A 21,128-nucleotide genomic window follows, 5' to 3' on the forward strand; every position below is an offset into this window, starting at 1 on the left:
ACCGCATGAAGTGCACGTGGAAAGCCAGCCATGTGTTGTGCACAGGCGAAGCAGGGTGACGATCAATGTGATCACTCCCATCTAGATCATGTCCCAGCTGCTTCGCCCGGAAAATCTTCAGGACCGTTTGCTATTTGCGATCCCTAAAAAAGGTACGTTTGGTTCCGCAGATAAACTTGTGCTCCACGAGTACGGGTACTAATGCCAACAGGCCGTCTGTATGAGACGTGTCTCTCACTGTTAAGCGGCGCAGATATTCAGTTCAAGCGTGCTCACCGCTTGGATGTCGCCCTCGTGACGAATTTTCCCATAGCGCTGGTCTTTTTGCCAGCCGCCGACATACCGCTATTCATCACCGATGGTAATGTCGATCTTGCGATCACGGGCCAGGACATGGTGCAGGAGGCAGGCCCGGCAGTGTCGGAGGGCATTACGGAGGTGTTACCCCTCGGTTTTGGCAAGTGCAAGCTGCAGGTACAGGTGCCTGAAGCGATTGAATCCATCAAGAGTGTCGAAGACCTTGTCGGCAAGAAGATTGCTACGAGCTTCGATTTGCTATCAAGCCAGTTCTTCCGTGAGCTTGAAGAGAAGAAAGGCGTGCCTAAGCTGAACGATGGTCGGCTCCACACATCTGTGCAGTATCTAAGCGGCAGTGTTGAGGCTGCATGTGCTTTGGGTCTCGCGGATGGTATTGTGGATCTCGTCGAGTCAGGGGAAACCATGCGTGCCTGTGGGTTGAAGCCCATTGCCACTTTGTTGTCGTCAGAGGCTGTCCTGATTCGTTCGACGAGGCCTCATGAGCGCACGGATGCGAACCTGATCCAGCTTATTACGGCACGCATTCGTGGTGTCATTGCCGCGTCGAAGTATGTTCTGTGCCAGTACAATATCCAGAAGGACAACCTTGCGCAGGCTCTCAGCATCACGCCTGGTCGTCGTGCAGCGACTGTGAGTCCTTTGCGGGAGTCCGACTGGTATGCTGTTTCCAGCATGGTGTCACGCAGTGATGTGGCCAAGATCATGGACCAATTGGAGTCGGTTGGTGCATGTGATATCTTGATCTTGAGCATCGACAACTGCCGTGTGTAGTATATGAGCATGGGTTGGTAGGAATGGAGCCCTACAAGGAAAGAAATCCATTTTAAGCAATAAGCAGACAGAGCCGAGGTCTGGCTGTTTACCAGCTTATCTGCTTGCTAGCTTGCCAGCTTGCCCATCAATTGGAGAGTCAACATGCGAAACGCCACCACCACACACGACATGCTACAAATCCAGGGATCATGGTTTAACGACACCTAATCTAATGATTCCTGCTCAGTATTTGACTCAGGCAAAGTAGCATCAACCTGGAAAAAGTCGGAGTTTTTCAGCGCCCGTACCGACATGCCAATGTTCGTGTCATTAGGCAGGCCAGCCTTGGAGTTTTCGCGCGCACGTTCCACCGTCTTCCTACCAGCGTGACTACGCAGCACTTCACGGACGGGCACCATAGCTGCGGCGCGGCACAGTTCTTTTAGATCGCTTCCACTGTACCCCTCGGTCTTGCGGACAATGTCACCCAGGTCAAAGTTCGGTGCACATGGCACATTCGCCAACATTATAGACAGGATCTTTTTCCGCTGCGCACTGTCAGGCAAGCTCACTGCGTAGCGTTTGGGCATGCGACGAAGGATCGCCGCGTCGATATCAGCTGGGCGATTCGTCGCGCCCAACACAAGGATGCGATCTGTCGATGACGTGAGGCCATCCCAGAGTGTCATGAATTCTGCCTTCATCATGGCCATAGCCTCGTGGTCGCTTGATGCTCGTTCGCGCAAGAAGCTGTCGATCTCATCAATAAACACAATCGTCGGCTGCAGCTTGCGAGCGAGGCCAAATAGTGCTGAAACAAGCTTGTTCGACTCGCCGAACCATTTGTTCGTGAGTGTCGACACATGCATGTTGATGAAGGTAGCGCCACTTTCCTTCGCCAGCGCCTTGGCCAGCATAGTTTTACCTGTGCCAGGCGGTCCATACAGAAGCACACCCTTCGGTGCGCCAAGCAATCCACTTGTACCACTAAATAGGTCTGGGAAGCATAGAGGCGCAATGATGCTTTCCTGTAGGCTAGAAAAATACCATCTAACCCGCCGATATCTTCAAACGTGATCGGGATATCTTCAGGCAAGATCAATTCCACAGCAATTTGCTCTACAAGTAAGTGTAAGCAAGAGGTGCGCGTGCGCAAGAGGTAATGACGTACCTTCATACTCATTCAGCTTGAGCTCACGACGGTCCACGCCGAGCTTGCCGAGCTTGGTTTCAGACGTCTTTTTCGCATCGATCTTTTTCTGCCGATTCGGGTCCATACGCTCAAGGGCATACTGTGTTCCGAGTTCAGACAAAGATGCGAGACATACCTTGAATGTATAATAGGACAATGCTGTCATGGCGCTGGCGACGAGCACTTTTCTAGTGAGCATGCGAGTGAGTACTTACAGTCGCTCAGCATCTTGCGCACCTGCGAGCTCATGGCAGGGCCAGGAAGAAGAAAAAAGATATAAAGAAGTCACGCGATACGTGAATGCGGGTCGTAGACAAGCAACTCAGCTACCCAGTCGGATGCCCACACCACGCGAAGGACACCACTTAGCTGCTCACTGGGACTGCAATCCGTGCGGCAAAGCTGGGGATGTGAATATCATGAAGGGTGTGGGCCAATGGGTCGGTGTCACGTGAATGATTGATGTATGGGGCCTCCACGAGGCCAGCTCTGTATTGCGGCGGACGTACGCGCGTCGACCGCTGTCACTACTCTTCCCTGTTGCTGGCTCATTGTTCCATCGTTGGCACAAGTACGTGTGATGCGGCGCGATGGTTCTCCGAAGGGGTACTAACGAATGTGTGCAGTGAGTATTATGGAATACAATGGTGGGAGTGTGATTGCCATGACAGGCAAGAACTGTGTGGCGATCGCATCCGACTTGCGTCTTGGCAACCAGGCGCTGCTATTGTCCACTCAGTTCGACAAGGTGTTTCGGATGACAGACCGCACCTATGTCGGACTTCCTGGGCTTGCAACAGATGTAGCTACACTGAGAGAAAAGTTCCGCTACCGCCTAAATATGTACCGGATGAAGGAGGACCGTGACATTGAGCCAGAAACCTTTGCGAAGCTCATGAGCTCGACGTTGTACGAGCGTCGGTTTGGTCCATATTTCATTGAGCCTGTGGTGGCTGGCATGAACTCAAACAATGAGCCGTTTATTGCAGCATCTGATCTCATTGGATGCTTGAATTTCGCAAAGGATTTTGTCGTTAGTGGCACGGCGAGTGATCGACTTTTCGGTATGGCTGAGGGGCTGTGGGAACCCGACTTGGAACCAGAGGATCTCTTTGAAACCATCTCACAGACCATGCTTGGTGGTATCGAGCGTGACGCACTGTCTGGTATGGGCGTCATTGTTCGAATCATTACACCCGACAAGGTCATTGAGCGGACGCTCAAGTGCCGAATGGATTAAATCGTAGATATCTCTTTTTCCTTCCTATGTAATGGGTATTATGGCGCCTCCATTTCAGTTGCTTGCGCGTGATTGTGTACAAGTTCGGCGTCGTGAATGCTGTGGTCATGGTCATGGGCATGGTCATGGTCATAATCATGGGCATGACCGTGATTGTGATGATGACCACGGCAGGTATCATGGTCATTCTCATGGCTATGGTCGTGATCATGTTCATGATCTTGACCATCGCAGTGACCACGTCCATGCTCGTGCCCATGACAGTGTGTGTGCGCACCATGTTTCGTAACCCGCACATCTGCGTCTTGTCCCAGCCGAGTCACCTGGACAGTTAGGTCGCCGACCGTTTTACCATTATGCACCATGTCACCGACCTGCGTATGGGGCAAAATGTTCAGCGCAATGGAGCCATGATGCCATGCGAGGCTGGTTACGTCTTCACAATCTTGGACTGAAGCATCCCGTTGAAGCTTGATGTGAACGGCCACGACCAACGGCGCCATCTTTGCATGTCGACGCATGGATAGCACGTTGGCCAGTCCTCGCTTGCCATCTGTGCCGACGCCTACTTCTGTATATCCAAGAGATGGCAAAGCGAGCTGCCACATTTGTATTTGTGGCACACCTACCACAGCAGGATGCGTCTCGACAACGCTCAGTGCCTTGTGCAACTTCAATGCCTGCGTATCTTTAGCAGACGGCGCTGCCTGCAGCAGTGTCTTGCATAATGGACGCAGTGCTGTCACACTCACACAAATCATACTGGCACCCTGCAAGCCGGCAACAAGCTTGTCAAATGATGCTGCCTGTGCAGGCGGTAGTAGCATCGCGGACAAGAAGAGCACGGTGACAAAGAACAAAATCATGACGGCGAAGGGATTCGAAAGTGCGTCGTAAACTGGCTGAACAGCAAGCATGGGACGAGCGAGCACTGACACATGGCGCGCATGCGAACGCCGCGGACGGCCGTCAAGGCTATCACCGGCATCCAGGCTCATGCCACAAGCAGCAGCGAGCCGGTCATGGTTCCGAAGCACTACATTCGTGCCAACACATAAGAGCACAGCCACAGCTAGCACAGTACGAGGAAGAATCAGACCAGCTCGATCCTCCTCATGTGGTGCGCTGGATGCAAGTAGGGCGTGTTCTGCATTTTCCATGCACATGTAAATGCCAGAGAAAAATAGGTAAAGTACGAGAGAGAAATCCAAGAGTGTTTCAAAGCGATGCGGACCAAATGGCAAGCGGAATGAGTCCGTGGTATTTTCGAGCTGCATCTTAATGGATCTGTACCTCCAGAGAGCAATCCCAAGACCCATAGTGTCAAATACCAACAAGAATCCTATGCCAACGAGGCCAAGCGAATCACGTATTTGGCCTAGCACCCACAGCACGGCGCCTAGCGAAATATGCACGAGGCTGTATACACATAATGTCGAAGCACCGCAAGGAAGTGGTCTTAGCGTTTCGTGCGGCATATCCATGGTCGGCGATACTTGCATGTCTGACACGACACGGGACGGGAGCGTCGACCAAGCAGCCGAGTTCGCACGAGGCGCAGTAGGGTCTGGTGAAATAAGCTGTGTCGGGTCAGAGGAAGCACTTTTCGCAGCGGCCATTTGTGATGGCAAACGAAGAGTCATGTCGCTTCCATTGGCCAAATTGGACAGAATATAGCTTGCACGGCGTTCCGTGCGCCGGTCACGCCGCTTCGTTGGCGAATTGGACGGCTCAGTACTAGAGTCGAACGAGGTATTTGGTGAGCTTGTGGCCGCAGATGCAACCTGTACGGGAGAGAGCGGCTGGCTCGCACGATACGCATCGTATTCACCCGCAGCATCCGTGCCAGGGCGCGGAAAAAATGCCGAGAGGTTGCGGCTATGAATATGCGAGAACCGGCGCGAATGCTCACGCTTTGCTGCGTCGCTGGTTTCTGGCACAAGTGGGCGTGCATGGTTCTTGTCTGGTGATGAGCCACTTACGGATGCGACTCGTGAAGGCGCGTTGTTTTTAAATGGGGAGACTTGCTGTTTCGGTGGTGACAACGACGCTGGCATGCGCTTCTGGAACACTAAGGCCGGGACAGCATGCTGTGGTGACGCCAATTTGAATGTATCACTTGGCTCCGCGGCGGATGCCGAGCCTGTATCCAGAGCGGCTGATTGACGCCCTGGAGTTGGCCATGTCATATTGGTACTGACCGAAAGGAACTGCAGTTCAGCAGACAAGCATGTACATGCACCCGCAGCGCGCGCGTCAATTGCCCTTTGTCCACCATCCCCACCCCCTGCATGACTTGCTTGCATAAGCAATGCGTGGGTGAAAATGAGTCCAGTAGTGGTGACATGCTTAATTCCCGCGAAAGATCACATCAACACTTGCACGTCTCTTGTTTTGTGCAGGGCGCGCCCTGCGCGTCCACACAAACACTTGTCTGGGTGAGCGACGGCGCTGAGCGAATCACGTGCGTGTTCCATACGCTTTATTTTTGTTTCTAGGAGATGTGGAGTTCGAACGAGCGCCAGTGCCTCATCTACCCTTCGTCCTTGTCTCATGGGGAAAAAAAAATCAAGTGCGCGAGTCGGCCTTCTAGTGTCGCTTTGGGCTCAACGCCATTGGCAGGTGGAGTTATTGCTCAACCAACAACGAACAAATCGATCAGGCCTTAATAGCCTCTGTGTGCGAACTGTCTATCTACCTATTATCTCGCGAGTGTCGAGATCCTCTTGACGTGCGCGTACAAGTATGGCACCTAGCAGGACAAGCGGAGCCGGTAATGCACTGGGTCTTACAAGTACCAAGTCGCGCGCTGCGTCTGTGCGTGCGAGTGGAAAGAGAGCAGCGAAACTTAGCGCTGCTGCACAAGCTGTGGAAGCGGTGCATGCAGCTGAACATGCAGCCGAATCTGCGCAGCCGAAATATACGAGAGAACAACTAAAAAAGGCTGAGGGCCTTCCATCTATTCACATAGATGACCCACGCTTTGATGGCATTTGGCAAAGGACACGCAAGACGATGGGGATGCAGCCCAGTACGTATATATCTTGGGAGACGATGAGAAGAAACTAACTCGTGGAATGAATAGTTCATTCTGAAGATCTAAGCCGCATTGAGCACATTTTGCGCGTATTTGACTTGGATCCAGCGTATGTCACCGTCAGCTGTGTGTCCAAGTGCATAGTACTAACGACGACAGATTTGGTCCTTGTATGGGGCTCACACGTCTGGAACGCTGGGAACGTGCAAAAGATATCGGCAACGACCCGCCCAATGAAGTGCGTGAGATCCTTCTGTCGCGCGAGGGAGTGCTGGACTGGTCTAGCAGTATTCTTGACCAAGATGCTGGGTTGACTTGAGATCACTTTTGATCCTGCTCGTGTCGGTCGCATGTTTCCTATCATGACAAGCGCTCTATTTCGTTCTTTGTTGCATGCTACTTGCATCCTGTCCCTCCGCTGCCCCTACTTCCTCCTACAAAGATTGATTCGCATTAGCACGTCGTAGTTTTGTATAGCACGTCTGGTGTGAGACGGAAACTCAAGCAGTACATGTCTTTGTTCGGTGCGACGGAGCGCACAAGATGAAGCGATAGGTCAGGTGTCGCATGCGGCGAACCAGGCGGCTGTAAGCATGCATTTCCTTCGAGACCTAGGGCTGCACTAGCTCGTGCACAAATATCCTCTCCCGCATGCTCGACATCTTTTGTAAAGCAATGAACATGAACCATAGGCCATGCATGAAGCTGAGGCGCAGCCTGTCGGGCGGCAATTTCTGCGTCGAGTGCATCTGCTCCCACGGCCTGCGCAAGCTCTGCATAAGCACCGCGGAATGCATCTAGAAATTCAAGGGCTGAAGCTGGCAGATTCATGACAAAGTGGTCGATCAGGCGACGTGGTCGTGAATCCAGTGCAGCAAGGCCTGGTGAGCTCACAGGTGGTTTAGAACCAGCATGTTCTTCGACGGCATTGGCCGTTGGGCCGCCACCATTCGCGGCGATGCGACGCTCGCGGCGTTTTTGTCGGCCGCTCATAAGTGATGGATCGTTCGCAGGAAAAGCAGCCTCCCACGCTTGGCGGATGCTGTGCCGTATAAACTTGCGACCGTCGTCACAGCTCGGTAAGCAGTGAGACACAACCTTGTTTTGGCGTATGTTGTGCATCAGACTTTCATAACAGGCAGGGTTGAGGTCATTGGCAAGGACCCAGCAGCCCTTCTTCGCTGCAGGCACTGCAAATGGGCCAACACCCGCCATGACATCTGCGACGACCTGGAACGGCTCGAACAAGTCGATGATCCGACCATGTTCTGTATGCAGCCGGCTGTTCCAGTATACATGACGGAAATCGAGTGTGAAAAGACAACCCGACTCCGACACATCAGCCGTGTACTTGGGTATGCCAGCCAGCAGTTCCATGGCAAATACCCGGAACTCGGTGTCGATGGTATCAAGCTTGTTCACGACTGTCTCGACGCGCGGCGTCTTGTCCAGGATGACCTGTCCAATCAAGTAGCGGTACGCCAAGTACTCTTCTCGCAGATTGACGTGCGCTATGTGGCCCACCATAGAAAAAGCCGATGGCGCACCTTCTTCGAGTTCGTCGGGAAGCAAGGCACGCAAAATCTGATCTACACTCCAGTAGTCCCAGTCGAAGACAACGGGATGCATAAGTAGCTCGCCACCATACTGCTCCATAGCGCGTAGCACAGCAGCAGGTACCTCTTGCGTCTGTTCGATGCCCAGCTGAAGAACACGCATAGAAGGATCCCCTCGAGGATCGGGACAAATATGCTTGGATCGCCTCGAACGAAATACATGCGCTTGAACATCGTCGTGTTTCGCCAACGCACTGCAATCAGTGGCTGCGCATCGAATTCCACGAAGCGGAAGTTCTTTCCGAAGTTGTTCTTTTGCGTCAGCGAGGATCTGTATTTGTGCAGCTTGCTGCCGCTGGAGTTCCTTTTGATCGGCCATGGCTTGTCGCTGCATGTCTAAGCCAGCCTGAGCATGGGCCTGGAGTGGGGGTGCATTCGCCGGCACATTCTCAGAACGCAAGAGCGGTAAGCGAGTGGCTTGCGGCTCGAGATGTGGCTCAGCAGGTGCTGGCTTGATGCGTGCCGGATGTGTGGGTTTGTGGAAACGTGGTTTGTCGATGTAGCTCATGTAGGGACGCACGCATGCGATGCGAGAGAAGCGTGCTGACAGCGACAAAACGTGGATTGCGATGCGAACGATTCTGCGGGTCCAGCACGTCACGGTGAGATGAATGAACACGTAAGCTCCCCTTCGTGGCGGTCAGAGTGTCGTCCTTTTTCCCCACAGACACAAAAGCTTCGAACACAAGACGTGAAAAATCCGAAACCACACACCTCACCTCACTCTCTTTACAGCCGAGGAGGATTTATGGCTTCTTGCCCACAAAGGGCAGACCCAGCGCCAAAGGTGAGAGAGTCCAGTGCGATTGCGTCTTTCGGCCGGACATAAACCGCACGCTCTCTACACGACCTTACGCTCAGTGGCTGAACGCCTTGAAAGAAAGGGGGGGGGGGGGCGGGGCAGCCAGGCGAACTCCACCATTGATTTCATAATTCCCATCCGCTCATCGGTAAGTCTCTCTCCATCTGTACCAAGTGACTGTCGTCTACAGATCGACCCACAAGCTGACTCAGCAGTGAATCTATTCATCGCGGCCATGGCACAGGGCGGCTACGCTGGATCAACGCCGCGATCAATTGGGAGTCCATACTCTGACGAGGAACGATCCAGTGAGTCATGGGGCGAAGATGCATCGTCGAGTGATGACGGGCGTGTGGCACCACCAAGTGCGCCTGTACGTATCAAGCTGAAACGGCACCGCCCACCGAGGCCTGAGCCGACCCCAAATGATCATGACTCCGTTTCCTCTGCGGGAACAAGGCGCAGTATCAACGACAGGTAGGAACTCGCCGCACTCATCTTCTACGGGCCGTAATAGCATGCTGCCAGCTGACAGCAAGATACGTGCACGACCGCTGAAGCAATTGCGGATGAAGCCGTTGCGTGCGGCGCTTGACTCGCTCATACTGAATCTCAAGAAACGTGACTCGTACTTGTTTTTCCACGAACCTGTGAATGCAGATGAAGTGCCTGGCTATCGCGAGGTTATCACACATCCGATGGATCTCGGCACAATGGAGAAGCGCATTCACGAAGGCTACTATACAAATATGGATATGTTCCAGCACGACTTTATGCTTGTGACTCAAAATGCGCAGCGGTTTAATCCGCCCAGCTCGATTTATCATTCGGCTGCACGTCGTCTGGAAGGGTGGGGACTGCGCGCCATCGCTCGGGAGAGCCAGAGCGTCGTGAATGAAGACCAACTTCCCGCGCCGACGTCACCAGGCTCGTCTATGCAGGAAGATACACCACAACCTCGCGGCCGCCGGAAACGCACAGCGCATGAGCGTGCTATGGGGGAAGGCCATTCTATTGAGGCTGAGCCACATGCTGCCCAGCTTAGTCGTCGCATGATGCGCGTCGGCAGCGCGCGTTCTACAACATGGTCACTCCAGGGCGTCGAGACGTCTGACCCGGCTGAGCTCTTGTTTCGGCGCACACTTGCGTATGCAGGTGTCGGGCAACACCAACTCACCGGCAAGAGTGCATGCTGCGCACGTGTACATGCGAAGCCGAAGCGGCGCTTGGGGACGCCGTTGTCCGATCTGCTGGATGTGCCAACAGCATCATCCTCATCAAACACAACGTCGGGTCCTACGACGGTGCCTGCATCGACATCGACAAAGACAAGTAATGGCAGCACTCAGGTGGCGTCTGCCACGACGGCACCCGTGACTGACAGGCACCCCGATGAGAATGATGGGTCGACGTTTGTGTTCCATGACGACGGCGCACTGGATGCGTCTGAAATCTCTGACGTGCGAGAATTTCTTGCGCAGCGCATGCTGCTCGCGCCTGAGCTCGAGTCTTTGCAACACTTACCGATGATGCTTGCTGCAGTGCCGTCGTCGTCATCTGGCAACGCACCTACTGAGCTAAGCCTGGTGTTTCCCCCCGCACAGCTCGGGCGTCCAGATGCCTTGCATGCAGCAACGCGGAGAAATCCTGAGGCTCCGAGCGTGAACATGAGCCACACGTTCGATGGCACTCAAGTGCCCGACATGCAGCGGGCAATGCCATATGCCATTGCGTCGACGCCTGGTCCGCCTGGCCTTGGCTCGCATGGGACGCGGCCCATCCGTCCTGTATGGCCAGCACGTCCGCCACCGGCCATCCAGGAATCAGGCCTGCGTCTTAACCGACGTGAGCGTGAGCTCGAGCAAGAACGCGACGAGCACAACTGGACATTCTTTCGCCCGCACATGCGCCGCATACTGGCACTCGAGGATGTTGGCTTGTATGCAAGCATGCCAGCTTGGGCTGCCTGTGTCGCAGACGACCAGCCGCTGCAGCCTTATGCATCTGTGACGAATGAACGTCTTATGCAGGCCTTGCGAGAGCACTTGCGTTCCATGCCATACCGAGCAATGAGTCTTCCACGTACGGCGCAGTATGTGCCGCGCTCTTCTTTGCACCAATTGCCGCCAGCCTTACAGCTCTCCATGCAAGGCGCACAGGAGACAGAACGCCTGATTGAAACCGTCTATGGCAGCGTCGACGGTTTGGCTTATGCACGCAGTCTTGCGGAATTTGTGACTGGGGCGGCTGAAATGGAGAGCTGCTGTGAAAAGGAAGAGCAGGAGGAGGAGGAGAAGGAGGAAGAGAAACAGGATCTTTTTACTGCCAAAAATCCGGCTTCTCTGCCGGCACGAAAGCGACAGCGACAGCGATGGAATGTCGAGCTTCTTCAGCATGTACAGTCCCATGTCGTGGAGCCACTGACAGGCGGGCTTTTGCGTATTTTACAAGACACGGCGCATTCTCTAGAACAGTGTTCTGAACGCTCTGGCAATTTGATGGACCTCCTTGACGACAGTGACGGATCTTTGGCCGCGGCACTGTGGGATGCCCAAGCAGGAGCTGCGAAGGAGCATGAAAACGTGCCAGCGCTAGACAAGGTCCTCGAGACAATCCTAAACAAGCCAAGCGGCACGGGCGTGATGACATCAGCAACGTCGTCGACAACAGCGTCATGAGCGGTCACTATCCGCACGTTCTGCTCGCCTAGACGTGAACGTCATTGGGGCGGTGTGCAAGCAAACCTTCACCGGGCCCATACCCAAGTGTGAGGCGCGTCTGTAGACCGACATGAGCGAGGTTCGTGCGCAAGTAGGCTGCGAGGTGGCTGCGGATCATTGCATACGCAGGATGGTCCTCTGGCGCCAGTTGCACGGAGCGCCACGTATCGTATGTGTAGATATGATGTGGCGGTGTATGAATATCGACGCGTGGCAGCCTCAATGCCAATAGTGTGTCAAGCACCGACTCGCCCAGAGCGGGAGAAGAAGAAGAACTCCTCTGTATCGTGAGTCCCGAGGCATGGTGCATCGACGCCCATTCGAAATATGTTTGTCTGTATGCATCGACATCAATAGGATCACCAAATACCACACAGATATCCGCACCAGTGCGAGGGACCCAGCGAGGTGGTGCACGGGGATGCGGCATGATCTGATCAAAACCCATGAGCCAGACAGGCACGACATACGGACAGATCGGCGCCTCAAGAATGAGGCGCGAAATGCCCCATTTGAAGCGCCGCATGTATGTCGAGCGCGTGAGATTCACTTTACCTTCTGGGAAAATATGGATCCAGGCACCACGTCCTATATGCTGGATGGCTTGGTTGATGGCATCTTGGTAAATACCTCGGTCACGGAACACTTCCAACGTCTGTCCTTGCCGAAAGAACCAGCGATACAGCTCGTTCTTAAAAATAATATCACTTGCGCCTAAGCTCCAACGCACTGTGCGACGGTCCCAAAAGTACGAGCTCGGCAATGCACCCCACATGATCGGCTCATCCAGCACGGAAATATGATTCGCATACGTCACAATTCCACGACCTTCCTCTGCACGCTTTGGATCTGTCAAAATATGCAAGAATTGATCTGTGCCAAGAACACGCACACTCTTGCACCCCCATGTAAGGAAGGCCCGCGATAGTGCAGCAACAGAAGGGATTATAGGTAAGAGGGAGAGATGCGGCATCTCAGTGACGCTCGATATTCTGCAGCGTCTCTCCAAGTTCCGTGATAGCCGGTCCAACGCGTGTGAGCTCAATCGTAGCAGGCAATCCGTGATCTAGCGTACGACAGTAAGTCACGCTAGAATTTCAATGCAATGCAATCTTCAGGCGTCTCGTACAGCGGCGCACAGATTTTCAGCGCGCTACAGCACCCGCTCCAGCTCCCCGAACCAACACCCGGACGCTCTGCCGATTCCTCTCAACACCATACTGGCGGTGGTGTTGGGGCGCATGTGGAGTTGCTAATCACGTGAGTTCCTACGGCTAATCGCGCCCAGTCTCACCCATGTAGCCAGAGGCCCCTCCCCATCCCTCGGCGGGGGAGTGCAACACGGGTGGAGAGGACAATAGCGCCGCCACATGCGCTTGGCCTGGGGTCCATGTAGGTTGTGGCCGGGCGGCAGGAATTTGTCATCGAATTTGTCCACCGCAACGACAACACTCCCAAGGCACAAACATACCAGCACTCAACTATGGACTTTTCTTCAATCACCGGCAAGAAGGGTGCCTCGTCTTCTGAGCAGAAAGATGCACTGAAACAGCGCGTGTCTACTGAGATTGCCATGGCCAACGCGCAACAACTGATCAGCAAGGCTACGGACAAGTGCTATTGCAAATGTGTGACATGGCCAGGCCAGTCGCTCAGTGGCAAGGAACAAACGTGTGTCGAGCGATGCCTCGAGCGCTACTTTGAGGCATTTAACATCGTGAGTGCCACGTACGTCCGCCGCGTGGCAGCGGAGCGTGCCTCTGGCGCCCTCACGACCGATGCCTAACGTACCTGGGAAAGACACCACGAACGCTCCATCGCGCATGTCTTCTAGGTCGTGTTTGTCTCGAGGATGGCGCAAAGAAGTCAAGTCCAAGCGCATAGAAGAAACCACCCAATGGAAATTACTCACTACATAGTTTCATATATGTGTTAAAAGGCCGTGATGATCCTACGATTGTGAATGGCTGTGGGACATACGAGTTCTTCGTCGCAAGCAGATGAATGTATAAGAGAGTCCCGCATTCGTCTGTCGAAAAAGGAGACGTCTCCAACGCCTGCCACGATGGGCGGGGGAAGGGAAAGGCGAAGACAGAGGTAGGAGAAACGAAAAGCTAGGCAGCAGCCTTCTTGCGCTTCTCGCCCGGAGGCTTCGGCTGGATCGTGCCTGTGGCTAGGCCAAGATGTCGCGTCGACTTACCGAAGGCCATGCGCGCCGAGTAATAATCGTTGGCGCCACCTAGACCGGCGGCACTGTCTTCTTCGTCACTTGAGTCATCACGACGTCCAATGCGAGTGTTCCAGTCAGACGTGCGCCTTCTCAGTGGTCCGCTGTCCTCCTCATCATCTTGACTGCCGTAAGGTACGTGCTGACCAGCGTTGTGAATGTTCATTGGCTGGCTCAAGCGACTCACAGCTCCACCATGGCCATTTCCACTGCTAGTGGATTTGGTGACAATATGACTTGCATTTCGTCCCAATGCGGGGCTGGAAGCCTGGGTGCCGTACGGGAGGGCAGAGGATGTGTTCATAGTGGGCGACTTGACCATGTATGACGGCGTGTGCACAGACGAAGGAGTCGGCGAGGCCCATGTCATGGCAGGCTCAACTTTCGAGGACATGGATGGCACAGCATCAGCTGGTGCCACAGCAGGTTCGGATGCGGTTGTGCTAGAGGACGTCGGCTGGGCTTCCGAAGACGCCATCCATGCGCGGTACAGGTCGGTCGCATCTGAGCCCATGTTGTCATCCATCGTGATTCTTGGCAGTGTTGGCGGCTGCGACGACGATTTGACCGACAGGTAGGACATGGCAGGTGCCAAACCAGCCGGCATAGACGACCGCTTTGTCGGTGAGTCTGAGTCGGTGAGATTCATGCCGAGCGATCCTGTTCCGTCCACAGGCCGACCCAGGTCCAGTGACATGGGCGTGAACGTAGTCGTTGGCGACAGACTTGTATACGGCAGGGATCGTGCATCGGCATCACCCAACGCCGTCGTAGTCGTTGCCGCCGTTGCCGTCGGTGTTGGCGTCGTTGCTGCAGCTATATTCATGTAGGACAAAGCAGGCGGAAGTTCTGAGCGGCTAGACGCCACCTGCGAGGCATTGGAATCGGCTTCGGCAATGGAGATGCGCCTGCCTCTCACGGACGGCGATTCCTTCGACTTCATTGCAGATTTGAGCGGCGTCGACGCACGCGTACTCGTGAGACCCTGTGCGCTCGCGGGTCGTGCCGGCAGTTGGTCGGCACGCGGTACCCACGAGTCTGTGGCGTACTTGCCAGGGTTGTAGAAGCTTGACGGGGCAGGAGGGGGGAAGGCCGTCGCATCCCGCTTCTTCTTGCCCTTTGTTGCTGTGCCTGGCGGCGAGGTGGTGGTTGTGCTGGCAGTCGTGCCGGTGGCTCCCACGCGGTCAACACTGCTGCGCTTCTTCACCTTCCGAGTCGATGAACTCGTGGATTCAACGCGTTGGACCGTAGCGCCATTGCCAAGGTCGACCGAATTGCTGCGAGGCTTGCGCGGTCTCGTTGCCGCCTTGGACGGCGCACCTGTCTTGATTCCACCCACGACGTCCGACTGTCGCGATGCGGGCCGGCTGCGTGTCGAAGAGCCAAGGCCAGCTCCCATCACACTTTGCCGGATCGCCTCGTCAAGCGCCTGTTCTTCCGGCGAACGTGGGCCTGACTGTGTCGAATACAGCTGGAGCGCTGGACGCTCGTTGAAGTGCTGGTACATGACACCCGCAGGCTCTTCGTCACTACTGTCGCCACCACGGTCACGGAACACTCGTGATGATGAGCGCGTGGGAGCTCGGCTCGAGCCACTCAGTGGAGCCAACAGAGATTCGGAGCCTGAGCGGCGGTGCGAGCGTGGCGGGGATGCTCGGATGTCGGTGCGGAACAAGTTCGAAACGCGTGAGAAGAAGCCGCCGCCACCGCCGCCGCCACCATAATGGTGCTTTGTGCTTCCGCGACGCAAGAATCCCTGGTCCTCGTCGTCCGAATCTGCTTGGCGACGTCGCGTTGGTCGCTGCACGACGGATGAGTCGACGGTGCTTGCGGCCATATCGTCATCATGGTGAGCAAAAAGACGCGGCGCAGATGGCACTCCGCCAGGCACAATCGGAGCAACAAAACCATCGCGCGCATGCTCAAGATTCATGCGCGGTGCACTGGGCACGCCTCCAGGAACAGATGGTAGCGACATCGAGGGCAGTTGACTGGACAAGCTGGACGATGCACGCCTGTGTCCTGTGCGGGATGCGCGCGAAGGCCTGTCGCGCGACCGCACGCTAGAGGCCATGCTGCCGGAACGCTGCGGCCTCCTTGCAGATGACTTCGACGGCAAAGGCGAAAGACGCGTACCGAACGACTCAGGCTGCTGCGCCAGCTGTGGCTGGAGCGAATCGTCAGGCACGACACCGTCATACGGAGACGGATCCACATCGTACACAGGCTCGCCCTCCAGCCCTGGAGACATCATGAGAGCGGCTTCGTCCGACGGAACACCATAATCTGCATGTTCCAACTGGCCTGCCTGTTGGACCGACTCTACCTGTTGCTGCTGCGGGCGCGTTTCAGGCATGATTTGATAGAGCGTGTCAGCGTCAGAGAGGAAGATATTCTGATCAGCGGAAGAGCGCTTCTGCACAGGTGCTGCGCCGTAGAGATGCTCGGAGCGATCCATCGGGTCCACAGGCATCGGAGCCACGGGAATGTCCGCATCGAACGTATCGAGAAACACAAGAATCTCACGCGCATTGTCCATCATAATTGCACCCGTGTCGCCCAGGACCTTGGCACGCATCGTGAGGGCTTCTTTGAATGTGCGGCGCTTCACACCGATGAGGGCTGCTGTTTCATTCGCAAGCGTCTGCTCACATGCCTGGAGCTCGCGCTGCGCATCGAGCATGCGCATCTGATGCTCTTCCTCACCCTTCATCAGTTCGCGTTTCGTGGGTTTTCGCTGAGTTAGCTTAATGACGCGGCTCATGAGAATGTCGCGATCTCGCACGATACTGCGAATGCTTTGCTCACGGTTCAGCATGTCCTTTAGCGACTCGCGGTACTGATCGAGCGACTGAGCGTATGTCTTTTGTGCGTTTGCAGCCTTCTCGAGATACTGCGCCACTATATCGGATGCATGGTCCAAATCGGGCGTTTCTGAGATGCCCCACGCATGCAATGACGACGCAGCGCCAAACGCTGCCGACGTCGCGCTTAACAGTTCGTCGACGTATGTCTTTTCGGCTTTGATGAGGTTCTGTAGCGCACGGCTATCTGTCGCTGGCGTACGAGGCTGGTTCCTGTCCAGCTGTACGTTCATGTTGTGTGACAAAGGCAGCAGCAGCAGCAGACTTTAGCCCAACCAGGATAACAACAACACAGCTACAACACTCGACTTTTGGGTGAAGAGATTTCTATTTATTCTATGAACGTGGCCCGCCCCGCAGCTGCTGCTTGCTTTCGCATGGGGCGGACGCGTGTTGTTGATCTACACTTCGGCCGAAGCAGGGGCCGCGTCGTCCTCTCCTATGTGCATGGCGCTGCCGCCACCGCAGCCATGGCTCGTGCTATAGGTGAGCATTGCGCGCTGTGCGAGTCATTGCTGCAACAAATCCGCATCAATTACATACTACGTAGCATTCAAACGGTGGTATGCGGGACTAGGATCTTCATAGTCATGTACAAAGAACCGCTTTTGTTCCTTTGCAAGAAACGCAAGAAACTCATTCAGGTGCTCGCGCAGGATCGCCACAGATTCGGCATCCATTGTCGTATGTGCTACAATACATGGCAGATTCACTAGAATAGGCGTCAGAAAAAAATAACGAAACATCCATCACAGTTGCATCACATACCAAATAGACGCAGCAGGTGCTCGGCACCATAAATTTCACTCGCTTCCAACTCTGAGTGCGAGCCTAGACTAGGGGAAGAATCGTTTGCGCGTGATTCAGTGGCCTGTTCCGAGTGAGTCGCACTAGCAGCAGTCGAAGGCGTCGAGGGCGTCGCCGTCGAGAATGAAGACGATGCGCGGCCACGGCGAGTCGTCGGCTTCACAGCGGCAATGTCCGTCTGTACATCGCCATCACCCATCTTGGGACCGTGCTGCTTTCGCATCTGCACATATTGCTCGCGCTCAAAGCGGTACAAGAGGTTGTGTGCTAGACTTTTGTCAAAGTACAGCTTGAGGCCTGCGAGTACTTCATTCAACACAGTCAGAGTGCGAGTATGTTGAGCATGTGTTTTCTGATAATGGTCGGCATATTCTCTCAAGACACTTTTGACGTTGGGCTTGCGAGGAAGTGGAACGAGCTGCTCTTTTCGTGTGACATTTTCCCAATCGTCAACGAGCTGTGCCTTGAGCGACTCGGGTATAGTCAGATGAATCTCGGGCCTGCGCTCATGTTCGTCGGCGTCTGAAGCATCGCGGCTTCGCTTCGAGCCACGACCACTACCACTTGTTGCTCCAGAAGTCGCACCCGAGCTGTTTGTACTACTGCCGGTCGCTGATCCACTTGCGCTTGTCGCTGTAGCAGCAGCAGCTTTGCGTGATTCCTCCCTTTTTGAACGGGCATTCGTTTGTTCAGCGGCATGAGCTGCAGCTACAGCGGCTGCGGCCGCCGCCTCGGCTTTCTGTGCATCGACTAGAGCTTTCTGGCGAGCGACATTTTCTTCCGTGTGTTTTTAAAAGCCGTTCTTCCGGCACCCATTCATCCCAAGTCTTTTTCCAGCCCTGGTAATGAACAAAGTAATGGGGCCCTACAGCACCGTTTTGATTTTCGGAGCCTTTCCAATCTTCGGCCATCAAAATCTAACTGCATGAGTACATGTCATACGCGCATGTGACAAGGTGGACAGGAATAAGGCGATGGGGGTGAGGGGAGCAGAGGGAAGAAGGAAAGAAGAAAGCGGTGTTGTAGGGTCGTTTGATACGCACCTTGGCCTGGTAGATCAGAGGCCCATGAAAACAAAGTACCTTTTCATCTTGCTGATACTGCATCGACTGCGACGTCGTCGTGCCTACGACAATCAGCCGCCCACCCTCCTCCTATGAATAAATGGTGTCGAGACAGGGGAATGATGTCGACATGACGCGTTCTCCACAAGTCCACGTGCTCATCGGTCGTAGCTTCAATGCAGTAGAATTAGAGGTGACTGGATTGGCTGGAAGTGGTTCATACTGACATCGTGAGGACCAACAAGGCCAGTAGAGTGCAATGTCGCGACAGCAAATGCGAGAAAATCTAGTGGCTCGTGCCAAACAGCGCCGCAACTCGACAGCACCGGCAGTGCAACGTGAGACGCGCGTGGAATGCGGGGCTTGGTTGGGGGCAGAAAGGGGGGGGGGTCTAAGGAATAAAACTCGGACGGCAGGCAAGCAGGCAGCCAATCTTTCAAAGCGTGATCCGAGACGAGCGACAAGTGTACATTTCTGCTCATTCACACCTTCCTACTAGCTCACCCGCTTTCTCCCACTAAGTGCCTTGATGGAGCATTGGAAGAATTTCACTGCAAGCGTGAGCCCTATTGGTCAACGGCTCTCTGAGCGCTTTGGCGCCTTGGTATGTGACGTTGTTATGGAGAGAGTTCATCCCAGACTTACGCGTGTGAAACAGAATCAGCAGGCGCGTGAGCACTTTGGTCACGCAGATGATCTGACGGAATTGCCGGAAGAATATAAGCAACTGGAGCAGCGTGTCGATGCGCTGAAGAATGCACACCAAAGCATGATGCGGTATGTGTAGGATATCCCGTGCCTAGTCATGGGGCACGACGTCTAGTCAGACGCCGCTGCTCAATGATGCAGTGGTGGTGGTTTCCATGAGCATCACTAACATTGGAACAGGAGTATCAAGACGTATGAGAATGAAATGTACGATTACCCGGTACGTATGGGCTTCATGCAGAGCCTTGGCGCATCAGAGCACGAGCGCTCATGTCTAGCACGCCCTGCAGGAATCCGTATCGCATGGCGCCCAGAATCTCGGCCACACACTGTCGATGTGGGCTTCGCAGGCAACAAAGAATACCAACCTCCCTCAAGTACATGCGACGTCAGCACCTGAGTCGCATCCACGCACGCTGAGTCATGCGATTGCACGGAGCGCAACGGCTGCAGCCATTGATCTGAGCAAGTGTCCACCCAAAGTACCAGCATATACAGGCGGCGAACTTGTCCCGACAACTGAGAGCAAACTAGGCGAGTTGCTGCGTAAGTTTGCTGTGGCTGAAGATGCGGTGGGACATGCACGTCTCACACAGGACCACTCGATTGTGCATTCATTTATTGTGGTATGGAACGCGTTTGGTGCTCAGATTCAATTAGCTGTCAAGGCTCGGCAGCAGGTGCGGGACGCACGTCTGCATTTGGATGGCTGGCGCGGACATCTCAAGTCTGCGGAACAATCGAACACAAGCAGCAGCAAGCTAGACTCGTATCGACATGAGGTCGAGCAGGCAGAAGACAAGCTTGTGAGTGCAACAGAGGAGGCTATCAGTTTGATGAAGACGGTGTTGGATAATCCTGAGCCCGTTAAGAGCCTTGCTAGTCTTGTGCAAGCGCAGCTTGAGTATCATCGCTCGGCTGCAGGAACGCTGGAGCAATTGAGTCAGGAGATGACTGCTGTCGTTACCAGTGTCGAGTCCGAGTTCCGCGAGTCGCGCGAGTAGTGAGCTGCTGATTTCTCTCGCACGTTACCGGCAGTTACGCCTGGCGAGCCGTGCAACAAGGAAGTTTTGGTTATGTAGGTACATACATGATCTAAGTCGGACGTGGGAGCAATTCGTGTAAGATACTGGGTTGACGGGAAGAGTGCAGTGGTAAGTGACACATGGACAAACAAAACGACGAGGGAACCGGTTTGGAACACCGGGGCCAGGCAAATCGAGTCACAAAATGATGTATAAGCGACGCATAGAGAAAGAGAGAGAGAGAGAGAGAGAGAGTGTGTGTGTGTGTGTGTGTGTATTAAAGAAAGTACATTTTCAAAGGAAACGGTAGCTCGTCAATAGTCGTCAACACGTTAAGCGTTAAGAAGAGAGGACGTATATCTTGATGCCTGGAAACGAGGCAGAAAGCCAGGCGTCATAAGAAGAAGAAGGAAGACAACGGAAAAGAGACGCGTGGTGTGAATGATCCATGCGTGAAAATCGCGGAGCTCTTCGGCATAGCTGTATATAACGAGAAACATGAGCTGAACACACATCAGCATGATCACACACAACACATCATACAGCTGCCGTACCGTCTTGCGAGTCACTGAAAGAGAGCTGGGCCAAGAAAAGAAACTAGACATATCCAGCCAAATAGAGACCAATGGCATGCGTGGTTGTACGCGTTTGGGTAGTGTAAGAGATCCATGCTTTGGGTACAGCATAGCTTGTGCGTGCATTTGGAGCATATTCAGGCACAGCGCATACACGCCCCATTGCAAGCATAAGACTAG

The 21,128-nt window shown here is 54.4% G+C and overlaps 12 protein-coding genes across 12 annotated transcripts; 6 read left to right on the forward strand and 6 right to left on the reverse strand.

Annotated features, from left to right (window-relative positions):
* Nucleotides 1–88: 88 nt before the first annotated feature.
* On the forward strand, nucleotides 89–1,089 carry MGL_1477 (uncharacterized protein; the record flags this gene model as incomplete). The annotated part of the gene is made up of 2 exons (XM_001731242.1): nucleotides 89–152; nucleotides 212–1,089. 2 exons carry the CDS (start codon nucleotides 89–91, stop codon nucleotides 1,087–1,089), a joined length of 942 nt encoding a protein of 313 aa, XP_001731294.1.
* Nucleotides 1,090–1,295: 206 nt separating this feature from the next.
* MGL_1478 (uncharacterized protein) lies at nucleotides 1,296–1,940 on the reverse strand (the record flags this gene model as incomplete). The annotated part of the gene is made up of 1 exon (XM_001731243.1): nucleotides 1,296–1,940. One exon carries the CDS (start codon nucleotides 1,938–1,940, stop codon nucleotides 1,296–1,298), a length of 645 nt encoding a protein of 214 aa, XP_001731295.1.
* Nucleotides 1,941–2,897: 957 nt separating this feature from the next.
* On the forward strand, nucleotides 2,898–3,503 carry MGL_1479 (uncharacterized protein; the record flags this gene model as incomplete). Its single annotated transcript, XM_001731244.1, has 1 exon — nucleotides 2,898–3,503. One exon carries the CDS (start codon nucleotides 2,898–2,900, stop codon nucleotides 3,501–3,503), a length of 606 nt encoding a protein of 201 aa, XP_001731296.1.
* A 38-nt stretch (nucleotides 3,504–3,541) lies between these two features.
* On the reverse strand, nucleotides 3,542–5,692 carry MGL_1480 (uncharacterized protein; the record flags this gene model as incomplete). Its single annotated transcript, XM_001731245.1, has 1 exon — nucleotides 3,542–5,692. One exon carries the CDS (start codon nucleotides 5,690–5,692, stop codon nucleotides 3,542–3,544), a length of 2,151 nt encoding a protein of 716 aa, XP_001731297.1.
* Nucleotides 5,693–6,248: 556 nt separating this feature from the next.
* On the forward strand, nucleotides 6,249–6,859 carry MGL_1481 (uncharacterized protein; the record flags this gene model as incomplete). The annotated part of the gene is made up of 3 exons (XM_001731246.1): nucleotides 6,249–6,534; nucleotides 6,589–6,649; nucleotides 6,700–6,859. The coding sequence occupies 3 exons, from the start codon at nucleotides 6,249–6,251 to the stop codon at nucleotides 6,857–6,859; spliced, it is 507 nt and encodes a 168-aa protein (XP_001731298.1).
* Nucleotides 6,860–6,993: 134 nt separating this feature from the next.
* Nucleotides 6,994–8,664, reverse strand: MGL_1482 (uncharacterized protein; the record flags this gene model as incomplete). Its single annotated transcript, XM_001731247.1, has 1 exon — nucleotides 6,994–8,664. The coding sequence occupies one exon, from the start codon at nucleotides 8,662–8,664 to the stop codon at nucleotides 6,994–6,996; it is 1,671 nt and encodes a 556-aa protein (XP_001731299.1).
* Nucleotides 8,665–9,389: 725 nt separating this feature from the next.
* On the forward strand, nucleotides 9,390–11,636 carry MGL_1483 (uncharacterized protein; the record flags this gene model as incomplete). Its single annotated transcript, XM_001731248.1, has 1 exon — nucleotides 9,390–11,636. One exon carries the CDS (start codon nucleotides 9,390–9,392, stop codon nucleotides 11,634–11,636), a length of 2,247 nt encoding a protein of 748 aa, XP_001731300.1.
* A 28-nt stretch (nucleotides 11,637–11,664) lies between these two features.
* MGL_1484 (uncharacterized protein) lies at nucleotides 11,665–12,651 on the reverse strand (the record flags this gene model as incomplete). The annotated part of the gene is made up of 1 exon (XM_001731249.1): nucleotides 11,665–12,651. One exon carries the CDS (start codon nucleotides 12,649–12,651, stop codon nucleotides 11,665–11,667), a length of 987 nt encoding a protein of 328 aa, XP_001731301.1.
* A 510-nt stretch (nucleotides 12,652–13,161) lies between these two features.
* On the forward strand, nucleotides 13,162–13,464 carry MGL_1485 (uncharacterized protein; the record flags this gene model as incomplete). The annotated part of the gene is made up of 1 exon (XM_001731250.1): nucleotides 13,162–13,464. One exon carries the CDS (start codon nucleotides 13,162–13,164, stop codon nucleotides 13,462–13,464), a length of 303 nt encoding a protein of 100 aa, XP_001731302.1.
* Nucleotides 13,465–13,792: 328 nt separating this feature from the next.
* Nucleotides 13,793–17,002, reverse strand: MGL_1486 (uncharacterized protein; the record flags this gene model as incomplete). The annotated part of the gene is made up of 1 exon (XM_001731251.1): nucleotides 13,793–17,002. The coding sequence occupies one exon, from the start codon at nucleotides 17,000–17,002 to the stop codon at nucleotides 13,793–13,795; it is 3,210 nt and encodes a 1,069-aa protein (XP_001731303.1).
* A 309-nt stretch (nucleotides 17,003–17,311) lies between these two features.
* MGL_1487 (uncharacterized protein) lies at nucleotides 17,312–18,392 on the reverse strand (the record flags this gene model as incomplete). The annotated part of the gene is made up of 3 exons (XM_001731252.1): nucleotides 17,312–17,481; nucleotides 17,538–18,353; nucleotides 18,389–18,392. The coding sequence occupies 3 exons, from the start codon at nucleotides 18,390–18,392 to the stop codon at nucleotides 17,312–17,314; spliced, it is 990 nt and encodes a 329-aa protein (XP_001731304.1).
* A 777-nt stretch (nucleotides 18,393–19,169) lies between these two features.
* Nucleotides 19,170–20,352, forward strand: MGL_1488 (uncharacterized protein; the record flags this gene model as incomplete). The annotated part of the gene is made up of 4 exons (XM_001731253.1): nucleotides 19,170–19,244; nucleotides 19,299–19,417; nucleotides 19,529–19,568; nucleotides 19,627–20,352. The coding sequence occupies 4 exons, from the start codon at nucleotides 19,170–19,172 to the stop codon at nucleotides 20,350–20,352; spliced, it is 960 nt and encodes a 319-aa protein (XP_001731305.1).
* Between the last annotated feature and the right edge of the window lie 776 nt (nucleotides 20,353–21,128).

The sequence above is a fragment of the Malassezia globosa genome (assembly GCF_000181695.2).
Source record: "Malassezia globosa CBS 7966 chromosome Unknown mgl_sf_3.1, whole genome shotgun sequence".
NCBI classification, from domain to species: domain Eukaryota; kingdom Fungi; phylum Basidiomycota; class Malasseziomycetes; order Malasseziales; family Malasseziaceae; genus Malassezia; species Malassezia globosa.